General features: G+C 46.9%; 1 protein-coding gene across 1 annotated transcript in view; it reads right to left on the bottom strand.

The window, feature by feature from the left end:
• SLC1A1 (solute carrier family 1 member 1) overlaps nt 1-11,879 on the bottom strand; it is a 74,861-nt gene extending 62,982 nt beyond the window's left edge. Inside the window, exon 1 of the mRNA XM_025891672.2 lies at nt 11,519-11,879. Coding sequence (XP_025747457.1) covers nt 11,519-11,609 — 91 coding nt within the window. The 5' untranslated portion in view covers nt 11,610-11,879. The remainder of the gene's footprint in view (nt 1-11,518) is intronic.
• Between the last annotated feature and the right edge of the window lie 3,616 nt (nt 11,880-15,495).

Below are 15,495 nucleotides of genomic sequence, written 5' to 3'. Positions count from 1 at the left end.
CATACAGGATGAGAGGAGGGCCCCCCCAAAACACAAATATGACATTGTATACTAGTGTCTTCAAGGAATAACATTGTGCCCAGGATCCAAATTTCCCCATTTGCACCTCCCCCCAACAATAAGAAACGTTTGTAAGACACTTCACAGGTTTATAAAGACCCTGCCGATGGATTAGCTTGTTTGAGAACAATGGATTAAAAGAAGTTCTAGAAATAACCCTAAATGCATTTAAGATGACCTCCAGAGATCCCTCCAAAATCAAACATGGTGAGTGTAATCTTTTCACGTTAATACTTAAGGGTTTTGTTTACTTTTGGAATCTTGGAATGTTTAATGTTTGTGAGGCTCTTCAGCTCCCCTTCTCGGTGTTGCCTACACGGACAACAGATGTTGCCTGGGGAGTGGCGGAAGGCTGTAAAGGGGGAGAAAGAAAATCTAAGTAAAAAGCCACAGCTGCAAACCCACCTGCTGTGATCCACTAACCCCTTCTGAGCCCAGAGCACCGAGCAGGATTCACAAAGCCTATGGAAGCTCTGGGACGAGCCCCAAAGTCCAGGGAACTTTAGAGGTCTAGATCTTAGATTCCATTAAGTCCTGTCGTCTACAGTTACCTGCTTGAGGTTAAAAAAGCAACCAAACTTTATTCAATCGTTCCCACTTAAACAGTAGCAGATGTAAACTTTGTTTCTCAGGGTCTGTGGCTTCTGATTTGGCAACATCTCCATCCCTCCAGGGAACTCAGAAGCTCCTCCAGGTGACGCAACCTCAGCAGATTCTCCAGATGTAAGAAAGGAATCGATGAAGAGGAAGCAGAAACGGAGCCGACCTGTTATGTCTCCTGGTTGACAATTAACTTTTGCCAATAAAAAAGTAAAAACCCATTTTCAGACTCCTGAATGACCAAATCTAGTGTTTATCCAAGCAGTTCAAGCTCAAGGTCTCCTGGAACAGGCAGCACAGACAGGCTAATTAATTCCTATCAGAGAAATAACCTCCAGACAGGGAGAGAAATGGGCAGACTTTGGACAAGGATGTAAAAAGATGTGTGTGTATGTTGTGGGGGCGGGGGGGGGGCAGAAACCTAGAAATAAATTCACAGACAGACAGGAACTGCTAATTACCACATTAAAAAATGCTGTCATTCAAGGCTGCTTCAGCTTTATGCCATGGCCCAAATTCGGAGACCAGATGGATCTTCTCTGATCAGTCCAAAGAATTCTCTGGAGATCAGCGTGGTTCTAGTGCTGGTTTCCTGAAAAGGTCACGCCTTCCTCGGGGTAGGGAGAGGCCCTCCAGTCTGGGAGCTTCGAGGCCATGTGGAGCTCACACTAAAATGGCTTCAGAACTGTTGTTGGCCAGGCTTGCTCTTCTTCTGGGATCCCCAAAGTAGAAGTAAAGTACATTTGGGATGACCCCAGCTTGATAAGAGTTCCCCAGGGTCTTCACTCAAAAACCCATACAACAGGAGAACGTGGGCGGTTCAGTGGGTTAAGCGTCTGCCTTCGGCTCAGGTTGTGATCTCAGAGTCCTGGATCGAGTCCCACACTGGGCTCCCTGCTCAGTGGGGACTCTGTTTTTCCCCTCTCCCTCTGTGCTCTCTCTCTCTCAAACAGATAAATAAAATCTTAAAAAGAAAAAAAAAAAAACATACAACTAAGCGGTTAGCCTGGGGACTAATGGGAGAGGCTCGCCAATGGCTTACCTCTCCTTTCACGAGGAAGGTTTTGTCACCAGTGAAAAAAGATTTTGGGGGCACCTTCTACAAAGCAGGTGCAGTGCTAGATGCCATGAGTATGACGGACCCAAATCAGACAGCATTATTTTCTCTCCTCAGGAAACTGAGGTGAGACAGAGAAGTTGTGAAAACACAGCAATGCACTGATTGCACAGTAGCTGCACATGATACCAAAACGGGACATAAGACGGGATATGGGCCTTTGTCCTCCTGTCGTTATCTCCACCTGGGCTCTTGTAATATTTCCAAACATCCAGCCCAGGAATCCTACCACACCTGCTCAAGGCCATTCCTGGCCTTCTCCAGGAACTCTGGAGAATAGTTTTGGGGATTTTGAGGCCATAACTGAGCTCCGTGGTTAAGACTGCAGTAATCAATTAGTGATGTCTGCCACAGGGCAGGGTTTGGGGAGGTGGTGCAAATGCAGTGTAACGTGTGGATGTAAATGAAAAGTGACAAAAGCACAGAGAAGGCAGATCATCTGACCAGCCAGAGAAGTCTATACAGCAAGAGTGGGAATTAGGAGATCCATCTTCAAGGATGAGTAGGGTAACAGTGGGTAAAACAATGAGCAAAAGCATTAGGGCAGCAAACTACAACATACTCCAGGAAAGCAAACACTACACAAGCTCGACCAGAATACCTGTTCAAATAGAGGGCTTACAAGGAGGAGCCGGGGGGGAGGCTAACCACTGGAGACCTCCCCAAGTAAAGGATCGGATAAAATGGCGCCAAGAGACAGGCAAGGGATGGAGTGAGAAGGTGGAAAATAGGCTTTATGTAGTCACTGTACAAAACTGAGTCTACAAGAATCATTTGAACTATGCTTTAGGTGTATCAAGGTCTGTTAGGAAGGAAGGAGACTTGCTTAATGGTTAAGAACCTCAGTTTTGGAGTCAGACAGTCCTGGGTACAAATCCCAGCTTTGACTGGGACCTCAGCCACGGGACTTAAGCCTTTTATGTTTCCTTCTCCTTATCTGCACAGAAGGGCAAACTTCCTACCTCATTGTACTCAGGGTCAAATGGGAAATAAACGTGCATAAAACTCACAGTAAGCCTTCAACAAATGTTAGCAAATTGTAGGCTTGGTGAACTACAAGAGAAATAACCTTCAAAGTAGAAAATGTGTCTTCCTCACTGTCCCATAATCTGGGGAGTCTTGTATGAAACCTAAGTGGTTAATGGAATCAGAAGACAATGAAGAATATGAAATGCCCAGAGAAACTGAGCAAAATCAGTTTATCGTCCAGAAGTAGGAAGAGGCTTGGAGATGAGGCTTTCTGTGGTTAGGTATTTCTGATGGCGATGCATTTTTTGTTATTGTTGACTTAATTCTTTACTGAATTATAAGTAACCAGATAACTCTCGGGCAACAGAACAGTGGTAGAAAGATAATTTGATTATATTATCTCACTTGAGCTCTCTTCCCGAAGGGTTTCCTTCTTAGTTGAGTAAGTAAATGTAGCTTTAAAAACCCAAGGGCACTGAACCCAAGTAACTGTCTCAGGGCAGTTATAAGAATAAACACACAGCGTGGACCCTCTCTGGTCATTTCTGAATGGAAGTTCCAGCCCCAAAGGCCACCCCTTTGCATCAACATGTAGACCTCACAGAGTCACATGATACTCATGTCAGGAGCCTTCCTGGACACATGAAGATATGCTGTGACAGTTGTCCAATCTGTGGACACAGTTAGGGACCCCGAGACCAAGAAGGGCCTGGGTAACAAAGACCTCAGGCCGCACGTGAGGAACCGGTGGGAGGGTCTGTCTCCTCAGTGCTGGCTCTGGGTCTCGTGCTGGAGAATGAGACACAGCGTGCTCCTCGTCCTGGCTGAGGGGGGACTGCTGCCCAGAACTCACACAACCGGGGCCGGGGCCGGGGCCGGGGCCGGGGAAGTCACCGCCCAGAATACACAGCTTGAAGCGTCTGTGGGCTGGGACAAGGTCCTCCCACCCCGGAAAGTGCAGGAGTATTTGCTGGAAAGGAAATATTCTACTTCTGGTAACGGAACAGGCAGTTGGCAGATATTTTTCGAACGCAGGGTAGTAACATTTCTGGCAACGAGTGAGCCACTGGAACACTTTCTTTCCATCAACAGAGGTGTTACTGTGGAGTGTACTAATTACAACAGAGCGCACTTTGTTGAAGTTTGGGCTGTTTCCTCAGCAAGTATAATGAATTAGCTCCTTCTAAATCTATCCACTGAGCCAAACTATAGCTCCAAAGTGAATTATTGGCTTAAGAGTCACTGTCTCCAATATTCTCTGCCATTAGATGCATGTTTAACGTTCTAAATAGGAAAGGCCCCTGAAAACACTTGCTACCTTAAGCACTGCTGCAGGGGTGTTTGATGTCATCGAAAATGAATTCATTTTCTCCAGTCCTCACAGCATACGTGACTCCCGATCTCCAGCACCAACTCTGGGGAGATCTGCAGCTCTTCAGGCGAACAGGGCTTCCCTGGCACCAGGCCAGGGTGTCGCTGACTCCCCACAGGACAGTTTCTTGGAGGCTCAGCTCTGTTACAGGTAATCACAATTTCTCACAAGTAATTAATGTGGAAAGCTTTCTCTCTTAACAAGCAAGCGCTCACACGAGCAGGGATATGCTCTCCAACAGCGAATTCCTCATCCCAGGTTTGTACCCCTTGTCTGATCTAGCCAGCGTTTTAGCCATGTCAGCTCTACCATATCCTGATCTGGCACACAGTAATTTTCTACATCAAGTGTCTTCATTTGAAGTTTCCTTTATTGCTTATGCTTGCTGCTCAAATTTTTGACAGGTGGATAACTTTGATTCTACAGGATTTGGGTTTTTTTTCTTTGCACTAAAAAAAATTATGCCTCACATTAAGCAACATCTAACAAGATATTGAACATCTATGAACAATCTTGTCTCTCTCTTTTTAAAAAGATTTTAGAGAGAGAGAGAGTGAGTGCGTGCACCAACAAGTGGGGAGAGGGAGAGAGAATCTCAAGCAGACTCTCTGCTGAGTGTGAAGCCCAACGCAGGTCCTATGTGGGGCTCGATCCCAGGACTCTGAGATCATGACCTGAGCAGAAATCGAGAGTCAGATGCTTAACTAACTGCGCCACCCAGGTGCCCCTAATCCTCTCTCTTCTATTAAACTGAAAGACAGGCACAGACACATATGTCTCCTTTTGCCCTTCTCTGTACTTTAGCAATTTACCTTCAAAGTCCTCCCAATAGATGGTATTAAGAATGTGTATACAACATAAGGTATGGAGCAGAGTCCAACACCTGTGATAATTTTTTGAAAGATTCATTTTACAATTTTCTGTTCATATAGCTTTGTGTGGGGTTTTGGCTTGATAGACTTGAGGTATATATACCACACAGAGGACAACCAAAAATCAGAATCTCTTTAGTGAGTCTGCAAGTCTGCTTGGTTCTGATTTGGTTTCAAAAATGAAAGCATCAGGCATGGACATTCAAAGCCCAAAATTCTTTTCCTAATTCTTTAATACATGGGATTTGGGCCAAGCCAGTTAAAGGACCTCTTCTCTAAAGTACTTAATTAAGCAGATACATGCAAGATATGTATACATATGCATACATACACAGGAACAACATAAGTTTATTAGACCTCATATTCCTGAACGCTGCCCTGGTAATAGTTCCATATACAAATTATATTATTTATTTACTTATTTTTACAATTTACATTATTAAACTCAAGTCACAGAGGTTTACAAGTGACTCAACATCAAGATCATCTCATCCTCCCATAATGACTTTTATCACTTGCTTACTGTCCTATGGAAGAGCTTCTAGAGATAAACTGAGGAACGATGATGATACAATCACTGAGCGAAAGGATTAAAGCTAGAAGGAACCGCAGAGATTTTCTAACCCAGGGTCAACAAATATGGAGGACACATGCCCATACTCTCTGCTCCTAAGCCCTTGGCAGACATCAGTAATCAATTCCAGAACTTCTGTTTCCAATTCTTTCTCAACAAACATATTCCACCAGACAGTCCACTATCTATAAAGGGGAGGTGGCACGTGAATGAAATCCTTTCTTTTCCAGCTTACCCAAATTCCTTTTCTTTCTGATAAGAAAACAAAGGCCCAGACAGTTTAAATATCAGATACACTCTCTTAAAGAGCTCTGAAGAGTCAGTCTCATTACTTTAAGGTCTCATTTCATTTTCCAGGATCTGCTAGGAGTAATAGGGTGCTTTGGCCCTCAAGGGGTCTGTAATCTAGTTCTGAGGAAGAAAAGATGGCCGTGCTTGATATATATATGTAGACTAATTGTTAATCTGGGTTACCATTGCAGATTGGAGAATGCTGAAGTAGGCAGAAAAGAATTTATGGAGGAAATGGAGTTCAAGCCAAGGTTAAGGCTCATTTATTCACTCAATAAGCAAGGACAATGTCCTACTCTCTGGGTCATAAATGTCTCATCAACAAATCAACAAATGTATTGAGCCCACCATGCGTTGTGACAGATGCTGTGGGTTCAGGGAGGCTCATGGATTGGTGCGGGAGGCAAAAAAAAAAAAAAAAAAGAATATGTTCTAACTGCAGAGGAATGCATACAAGTAGATATTGCTTCTGCACAGTGGGAGCGCACAATAGTTCTTTTCCAAGTCTGTGCCACTTCTAGGACGCTCTCTCCTGTTAGAGATGGCTACTTCCTTCCCCTAGAGGACGAAATCTGGCCATACCCTATAGTTCAACCTGCTGAGCACCTTGAGTTAACTGTCACTTCTTTTCCACTTCCATTGCGGCTGTGCAGCTGAGGCCCCTAGCTCTCCCTGTCTGCCTACCTGCAAGACCGCCCTCCCAGGATCCATTCGCCACATGCACCTGCTTCAGTGATCTTTTCCAAGCACAGCTCTGTGTCCTTGCCAACCTAACCCTCAGACCTTGTCCGAACTCGTCAGCATGGCATTCCAGGCCCTCCGAGAGCTGCCTCGGCCTCTTTAGCAGCCTTGCTCATTTTGTTTTTCCATATCCCTCAAGCATACCCTCCGCCGCAGTCATGCCAAGCCCCTCTGTTAGAAGGTAGGAAAGGCAGACTTTGAAGGTGGAGGGAAGAGCTGGGCAGCCTCATGAACAGAGGCATAAGGGTGGGGCTGAGCCCAGAGTGGAGGCCAGCCTGGCCGATGAGTCTGCCAAGTCTCACTGGAGCAGGATTCCTCCAAAGGCCCACACGGGGATTCGCAGAGTCCTGGAGGCATGTTTCTGCCCCTTTCCAGTCTCAGGGGAGAAAAGAACAATACAGACCAAAGGACACCACCCCAGTACGGCACTGTGATTCCTAGGAGGGTCGGCGAGGACCAAGTATGACAGGGAGCTGGGGAGTAAGACAGAGAGAAGCCGCCCAAAGGAGAGGAAGGAAAGGAACAGGGGGACCAGTTTTCATCTGAGTGACCGTGACATTGAGTCTCAGTTCCCGCATCCCTAGGTGGGCACTTATATATAAAATTATATAATTATATATATAGATATAGGCAACACCTACTACATAGCTGCAAAACATTTTCATTGCCTTTTTTCTTAAGCATTTCCTAATACTTCACTAGGCATGATGCAAATGAGATTAGAGTTTAAGAAGTCAGATGCATCGCAGGTTACGCGCACCATAGCCTCCTCAACCTGGCTCTGCTTCCTCCCCCTGCCTCCGCCAGTCCGTGGTCAAAACAGCGGCCAGGGGAGCTGATTAAAATACAACCAGACCATGCTGCTCTACTCAGAACCTTACAGTGGTTTCCCATCTCCCAGTAAAAGTCAAAGTCCTTAAAGGAGCCCACGCTCTTCCACTGCTCTGTCCCCTCCTGGCCTCCTGCCTCCCCCCACTCCCTCCCTGCACCCCTTGTTCTTTCTCAAACAAGCCAGGATGCTCCCTAGATATCTGTGCACCTGTTCCTCCACCTCTTTCTAGTCTTCATTCAGTGGTCACCTTCTCAGCAGGACTGTCCCTATTGCCCTTATTTAAAAAAGTGCAAGCCCCTCCCAGCCCCCTCCCTGCTCTGTGTTACTCTTGAGCACCCTCACCATCGGACACACTCTGTATTGCAGCCTACCCATTTATTCTGTTTACGGTTTACCTCTCGGCGCTTGAACGAGAGTTTCATGAGGAAAGGGGTTTTGATTTGTTCACTGCTGTGCGCCCAGGCTCCACAACAGTCTCTACTGAATGAACAAATGATTTAAGTGTTGGTCGCTGCAGGTATATTCCAAGACTGATCTGATTAGAGGCCCATCAGTACCAGGCATGGGAGTCACCAGACCAAACAAGCTTTATCAGTAATGATATACATTCTGGAATGTTGTCACACACAAGGCTTTGCGCAGGTGAGCTGCACCCTGAGCCGGCTGCAGCCAGCCCCTGTCATCAGAGGCTTCACAGACACAGAGAAACAGAGGAAGCAAGCATATACCACGACTCCATGGAGCACTGCCAAATATATGCTGGGAGAGCCTCCAGGGTAGGAGACATGAAGCTGGGGCAAGGGTATTACTGATTACGTGAAAGAACTGTTCTCCAGGTCAAACAGCGGAATCGGAATCTATAAAGGATTGCTTTCTTAGCGTGCTGAAGAAAATTATTCAGAATGAATAAGCTTATAACATCTACTTCCTTTCCTGAAAATCTGCAAGGTGGAAATCAGGTTTTTCAAATGGCTGAAATAAAGCAGGTCCTGGACAGAAAGCTCCAGCTCTATGTTGTGAATGGGGTGAGGGTTCCACGAATGCTTCACCAACACGATCCACACAGTCCCCGGCATGATTTTTCAACTCCACAACGGTGTGAAAGCGATACGTGTGCATAGAAACCGGACTTCAAATTTTTGAATTTTGATCTTTTTCTGGGCCAGCGAGATGGGGTACGATCCTCTCTTGTGACGCTGGGCATGGCAGCCACGTGACTGCGAGGGTAAACAACCAACACACTCGCAACCATTCTGCACCCCACAACCACCGTTCTTCACTTTCTCTACAGCGTTCAGCAAATTACGTGAGATATTCAACACTTCTTTAAAAAATAGGCTTTGTGTGAGATGATTTTGCCCAACCGTAAGCTAATGTAAATGCTCCGAGCACATTTAAGGCAGACTAGGCTAAGCCATGGTGTTCAGCAGGTCAGGTGTATTAAATGTATTTTTTGAATTATGATATTTGATATTTTCAACTTACTATGGGCTTATTGGGACATAACCCCATCCTAAGTTGAGGAAGATCTGTACGTGAAATGATCATTAGTGGGTCACTTGAATCGGAATGCTGTGACACAGAATTTTTACACACAGTGATTCTGTTGGACAGAATTCTCAGTTGGAGCACAAAAATTCTACTCTTAGAATTTCTGCCTGTTAAACGAATTGAGAAGCAGGCTATGGGACACAAAACAAAATGGTTAATCCTTCCCGTATCTTCGTTATTAAAAAAATGCTCTTTAACTGCATTTCCCCTCACATCCTAGGTCTTGAAAAAATCAGAGGCTTCAAGCTGGCTCATAAAAACCTTTGCCCCTCACTTCAAAAATCAAAATATTTCAAAGTGTCAGGGCTGCTGAATTAGAGCCAGGACCAAACATTTTGATGGCTATAATCAGAAGATGACATTCTGTCAGGGTAGTTAATAAATTTCTTCTTCTTAAAAAAGGTCCAGAAAGGAGGCTGCACGAGAGAGCTTGTGATTTCCTGTATCAATTAAGACTTTTAAAATAAACTCTCTATCAGTTTAGATATGGACTCAGCCTCACTGTTGTAAGTTAGCTGGAATTTCATTCTGGTTCAACAACTGAGCTCGTGCAGACAACACAGAGGTATGCTTTCCACTCACACACAGTGCTCTGGAGAAAGAAAAGAAAAAAGGAAGACCTCGGGAGGTGCCTGTGATGGGCACACTGGGGATGGCTCAGGCTTGACACTTTTCGGACCAGGAGCGGAAACCCTTAGGATAGCCCCGTGTTGCTCCTGGAGGAGCAAATGTCCAGAAAGACTTCAGTGGGGGCACTTGACATTTTTATATGGTGGTTTCTCTTTCTTGAGAAGAGTGTCTGAATCAAGCTCCTGTGCTTCACCCAGATTAAAAACTGTTGGAAAGTGCCCTGCTGCCAAAGGCCAGATCTGCAAAATGGGCATGTAATTCCTCTTGACCCTGAAGCTGTATTTTTCAACAGGTTCCAAAGGCCAGGGAACAACTGCTCAAAATCCTTTCCAAACCAGCCTCCAGTGAATGGGTACATTGAAGTGTGGTATGCAACACTTGGTTAATAGGTGAGTATCTTTGGAGAACTCTAAGGCCAAAAAGGCAGCATTATTTCACTTTCACCAGGAATTGGGAGGGAAATGTTGGCCCTGAGTTACCCAGTAACCATCCTTAAGAAGGGCCTAACAATTAATTCTGGACTTTTACCACTAGGGAAAACAAACAAGGCCATCTCATCTGTTTGGACGCAGGGAAATCAATTCACTCTCTCTGAGGTATATTATTTAAATGTAGCGGGGGCAGGATAAACCTTCCCTAAAGACACCTAAGCCACTTGGCCCTTGGGGGAAATAGAGTTAAGCAGATAAGAAAGACTTGCTTCTCTACTTTTCTCCTTTCCTCCCACAAAAGGCCTCTGTAAAAGCAATTCCAAGATGTTATTTCTTCACTAGAAGCCTGACTTTATTTTGCACAGGTTCTGGAGGAGCAAATCTGACTCTGAGGATTCCGTTAACTTCCATAGGCTTTTGTGGGGTAGGGCATCAGGTGTGGGAGTAGGCAATGCCAAATATTCTGAGAGTCAGAAGCATCCCTGGAGAAGGCGCATGAGGTCGGGAGGCTGCCACCCCACCCCTTTTCAGCAAACCCAGATCGTGTTTCCAAAGCAAGGTGGGGACTTCAAAGGAATCTCACCTGCTGGGTAGCTCCACCTGTGTGAGCTCATAGAGGAAAGGAGAGAGACTCCAGCCCCAAAGGGGTGCATCCCAGAGCCTAACTTTTAAGACAGGCAAATTGGCAGAAATTCATAATCTAAATAGGAACAACTCCATACCTCTGAGCAATGGCTCAGACATCTGCTTAGTACAGTAATCTGTCAGGAATGAATCATTTAAATACACCCTTGTTTAAAAACACGCAAATAGGACTTAAAAATTATTTTCAGAAAAACAATGTGGAGAGCAAGGTAGCTCAAGGAGGCTATTTTGGCAGATTACCGGGGTGGGAAAGGAAGAAACGTGAGTTCTCTTAGCTCTCTTTCCCCCAGTGACCTCCTGCAGGCCAAAACTGCACAGCCCTGAGTTTGGGCAAGAATTCGGCCCAGGGTGAGTGGCAACACCCTCTATCTCCCTTCCCTGGGGGCGGGGGGGCGCCATCCCTGAGGCTAAGGTGCCTCTTCCAGTCCGACCGAGGACCGTGATCCGCACTCGATCCCTGTCCCGGCAGCACGGTTCCGGAAAAAATGGGGGGAGCACACAGGACTGAAAACCTAATAATAAACCATGTTTGCCTCCCAACGGGAAGGACCTAGAGCTTCCCTTTCCCCTTCCAAGCCCCTCTGATCATTTTGGGTAAAGCAGGAGCCCGCAGCTCGTGGAGCACCCAAATGGGAGTCCCCGAGGAGCTTTGTTCTTCGCACGCAGACATCGGCACCCTCGCGGAGAAGCCCCCGCGTGGCTCCGAGGCCGACGGGGGCGCCGAGGTGCACCCGCGGCGCCTCGCCCACCCTCGCACCCGCCGGCCCCGCACGCGGCCTGGGAGCCGGGAGCGCGTGAGGGCGCGCGCGTCGCCCACCCGCCACGCCGCTCACCTAGCACCACGGCGGCCACGGTGGACAGTAGCAGCCAGTTGTTCTTCAGGAAGCGCCTGCAGTCGCATCCCTTCCTCGCCGGCTTCCCCATGGCGGGCGCCGGGGCCGGGAGCCGCCGCGGCCGCTGCTATTGTGCGCGGAGCTCGGCAGTGCGCGCGGGGACCGGTGGAGGCTCCGCGGCGCAGTGGGGGCGGGAGGCGGGCGCGCGGGGGAGAGGGTGCGCGCCGGTTGCTGCGGCCGCCGCTGTCGCTGTCACCGCCGCCGCCGCCACCTGAGACCGCGCGTCGCGCCTGCAGCCCGGGCAACCTCGCCGGCAGTGCGCGCTCGGCGCGCGCGGCTCCTCCTGCCGCCGCCGCGCTCTGCGGCGCCCGGGCCAACCAGCAAGGAAGGAGGGAGGGGCGGACGGCCGCGCGGGGGGGTGGGGGCGTGCGCCGTGCGCGCGGGGTGCCGGGGAGCCCGCAGCCCCGCGCCCGCCCAGCCTTCACCTGGAGTCTCTGCTTTTTTTTTTTTTTTTTTCCGCCCCCCTGTCCTGCCAGCCCAGCTTTTCGGATTTAGGTTTTCCTCGCCTAGCCCAGGTGGGCGGAGCCACTATGGCTTGGACCGCTCCCTGCACACCCCCTCCCCTCCGCTTTCTGCACGCCAGCCCCTGGGCACCGCGAAGCCCTTGCCAGTGGGGAGAGGTGAGGGAAACAGCTCTGTCGTGGGTGCCCTTTGCTCCCCGCAGTAGCCTCGGCTTTGCCAGCCGTCTAGAAAGCTTGAAGCCCCTAGCGGGAGGGGAAGAGAAAGTGCTGAGGTGGGGGGGAGCAGAACAGGACTTTGTGAGCTCTCACCTCTAATCCCCCCCCACCCCCGCCCGTATTATTAACTCTTCTCTCGAAGTAGCAGGAGGTGAGGCACCAATAGGATGGTCTGTGGACACAGGGCTTGCAATGGGCCCTCTTAGAAACTTGACTGGCTCTGTGGCCGCCAAAGGCCCCCGAACTGGGAGACTTGGCAGAGTAATGAGGTCTGAGCGCCCGGCCGAGCAGTGCTGGGTGAGGGTGGGAGGGCCCATCCCTAAGGCCAAATGCACTGGAAAGGCAAACAGGGGAGTTGGAGAAATCAGGTAAGTGGTGCCAAATATATTCCGCGAGGCTAAGTGACTTTTCGAGTTCACTTCCATTCTTCTACCCCATTATTTCACCGTCACTTAGACAAACTCTTTCCTTTCCTTTCCCACATCACCACCTCCGCAGCTCTAGGCGGGCTTTATGTCAGCTTTCCTAACATTAGGTAAGCTCTGCACCTCTTTTTGCTATTGTGGAGGCTACTGTGTGAATGGGGAGGGTGGGGGAGCTCCCCAACTGGATGATCTGATGACTAAAACCCCACAGTTAGAGCTTCATTCCTTTGGCTGAAATTTTGATGCAAGCCTTCTTAAGAGATTACAATTCAGCTTTATGAACCACGTACACTTTAGTATGAATGACTTTGTCAGCTCCTTTCCAGAAACTAAATTTTGAGAGAAGGAAGGATAGAGGGGTATCAAGGTCACTCTGTGCCTGAGCAGGATCTGAGGAAATGTCAGGAGGGAAACTATCAAGAAAGAGGAGATAGAGATAGCCATCCCCCCCCCACACAAAAAGCTGGAAATACTCAGGTGTCCAACATCAGAGGGATGGCAAATATATTATGAAACTGTCACGCAGTAGTTCATTATGCAGCTTATAGAAAGGAAGTTTATAAAATTTTTAATTGCACGAGATAGCATATGTTATGAAATTATGGGGGGGAAAAGGAAGATTAAATTGTGTATACAGTTTGGTCACAACTATGTAAAGCAAACAGAAAACAAAATCATATACTTAGAAAAAAAAGTCTAGGAGGAAATACACCAAATTTTTAACCACGGTTGTCTCTGGGTGATACAATAGCATGTTCGAATCTTTCTGCTTTCTTTCTGTATTTTCCCAACTGTTTCCCGTAAGCATACTCATGCCCATTACAGTTGTGGGTAGGGCTGTATTTAAGAGAGAAACAGGCCCTAAAGAGAGAAAAAAGTGGAAGAACTAAGGAGAACTTTGTACATCACGACTTTTTGGGGTATCATAGAATAACTACACCTGGGTTTTGTGGGTAGGATATTTAGGTTTAAATCCCAGTACCACCCCTTACCGGCTGGGTAACTTTGGGCAAGTTACGTAAGTGTTTTTGTGTGTGTGTCTCAGTTTCTACGTCTGTAAAATGGAGGCATTAATACTGTTTATCTCACAGGGATGTTGTAAGAGTTGAATACAGTGTTTTTAAAAGACAGTGCCTGGTACACAGCAAGCACTCTCGCTAGTTTTACTTGGAGTTAACATGAGCAGGCATCTTTTAGTCCCTCTCTCCTGCGGTGGCCTGCCTGTCAGGAACGTACCCTGAACTACTCAGACCCACAGGAACCCTTGCATATTTATCAAGAGTAATTACCCTTTAAAGTTGCCATTATCTAAATCTACCGCATTTTCACACCTAACGCTCATAGAGTACGTACTTGCTTTATGCTTATTTAAATCATGCAATTTTAAAATAGTGCAATATAAAAAGATGAATAAAGCCACCATGTATACACTAATTTTGAAATAATAAAAATCTCCTAAATTATATGAGTCAAGAATCTCAAAAGTTCAAAGCAGGCGGGCCAAGGGAATGATAAACTGCATTTAGGCTATTGCTCTATGGCAGTTCCACTTTAGCTGGCAATAAAAAATAATAAGCAGACATAATGCCCTTGCCATGTGCCAGGCAGCTTTCTAACCACTTTGCACACATTACCTCCTTTGATCCTCCCAACGACTGAATGCGGTAGGGACTGTTGTTATACCTCATGGGACTCTTGGAAGAATCAGGTGAGATACTGTGTGTCATCATCATCTTCCTCTTACAGCTGAAGAATCTGGGGCACATAGAAGGTAAGTAACTTCCTTCAGTTCCCTCGGTTGGTAAGAGGACCATCAAGGTGAGCTAGGTGGTCTGGCTCAAGGTGAATGCACCAACTCTGTGCATGAAACCAGCGCCTCTTGTACGAGGAACAAATACAGAATTGTTACGGGGAAATTACTTAAGTTACTTTATGTAAGATCTTCAGGAGTCCATCTGTCTGAATCCAGGAGACATTAGGGGGTCTTGAAGTGCTGTGCTCACATGGAAGCTGCCTACATTTTATGGGGCGGGGGCTGAACTCTTGAATTCACTCTCCATTGCTACACTGGCACCTAATTCTATGATTTCTTTGCCTGAGATAAGCATTGCTTATGGGTAGAGGAAGCATCACTTTGCGGGGGGAGATGGGAGACCTAGGACCTCAGTTTTATTTTTTTAATTTTCATCGCCTGTGATAGTCATGGATGCAAATGATCTCAAATTGAACTAAAGTTAAGTGGCATTTCCCTTGTAAGCTCTCCCTGAGGGGAACTTGACCACTAGGTCTTGGAACAAAAACTTCACCCTCCCAGGGTAAGAACTTAAAGCCAAGTAGAAAGAATTGTTAGGGTTTGCCCCCTTCCAATAGGTGTTAACATCTCCTTTTTTCCAGACCCCTCAAACTCCTTCACCCTGCTGATACCTTTAGCCATTTCTTAATATATTACGTTTTGCCAGTGTGCTTCTTTTTTTTTAAATTTAAGCAACTCTGGTATTTCTTTTACTGTTATTGTTTCTTTTTTTTCTTCCTCAATTATTGACTCATGGACACTCTTGTTATTAAAGAAAAGAGACTTTGACTTTGCCATCAAGGTTACATCATCAGGTGACAGCGTGGGCTTATATATTACTTGGGACAGAAATGAAAGGCATTCAGAGACAAAAACTAAGACATCAGCTTCTGATCACCTCCAGAAATAGTATGCTGGTTGCATTCTACCATCATAAAACATATGCAGTTGGTTGCTTTGTCCTCATGCTGTGCTAATGGGGAGAAGGAGGTCATGGGGTACCAGAGTCTCCTTCAAGCATCT

Source organism: Callorhinus ursinus, unplaced genomic scaffold, assembly GCF_003265705.2.
Source record: "Callorhinus ursinus isolate GAN/ISIS: 27379988/994484 unplaced genomic scaffold, GSC_fseal_2.0 scaffold28, whole genome shotgun sequence".
NCBI lineage: Eukaryota > Metazoa > Chordata > Mammalia > Carnivora > Otariidae > Callorhinus > Callorhinus ursinus.
This window is presented reverse-complemented; position numbering and strand designations above follow the sequence as displayed.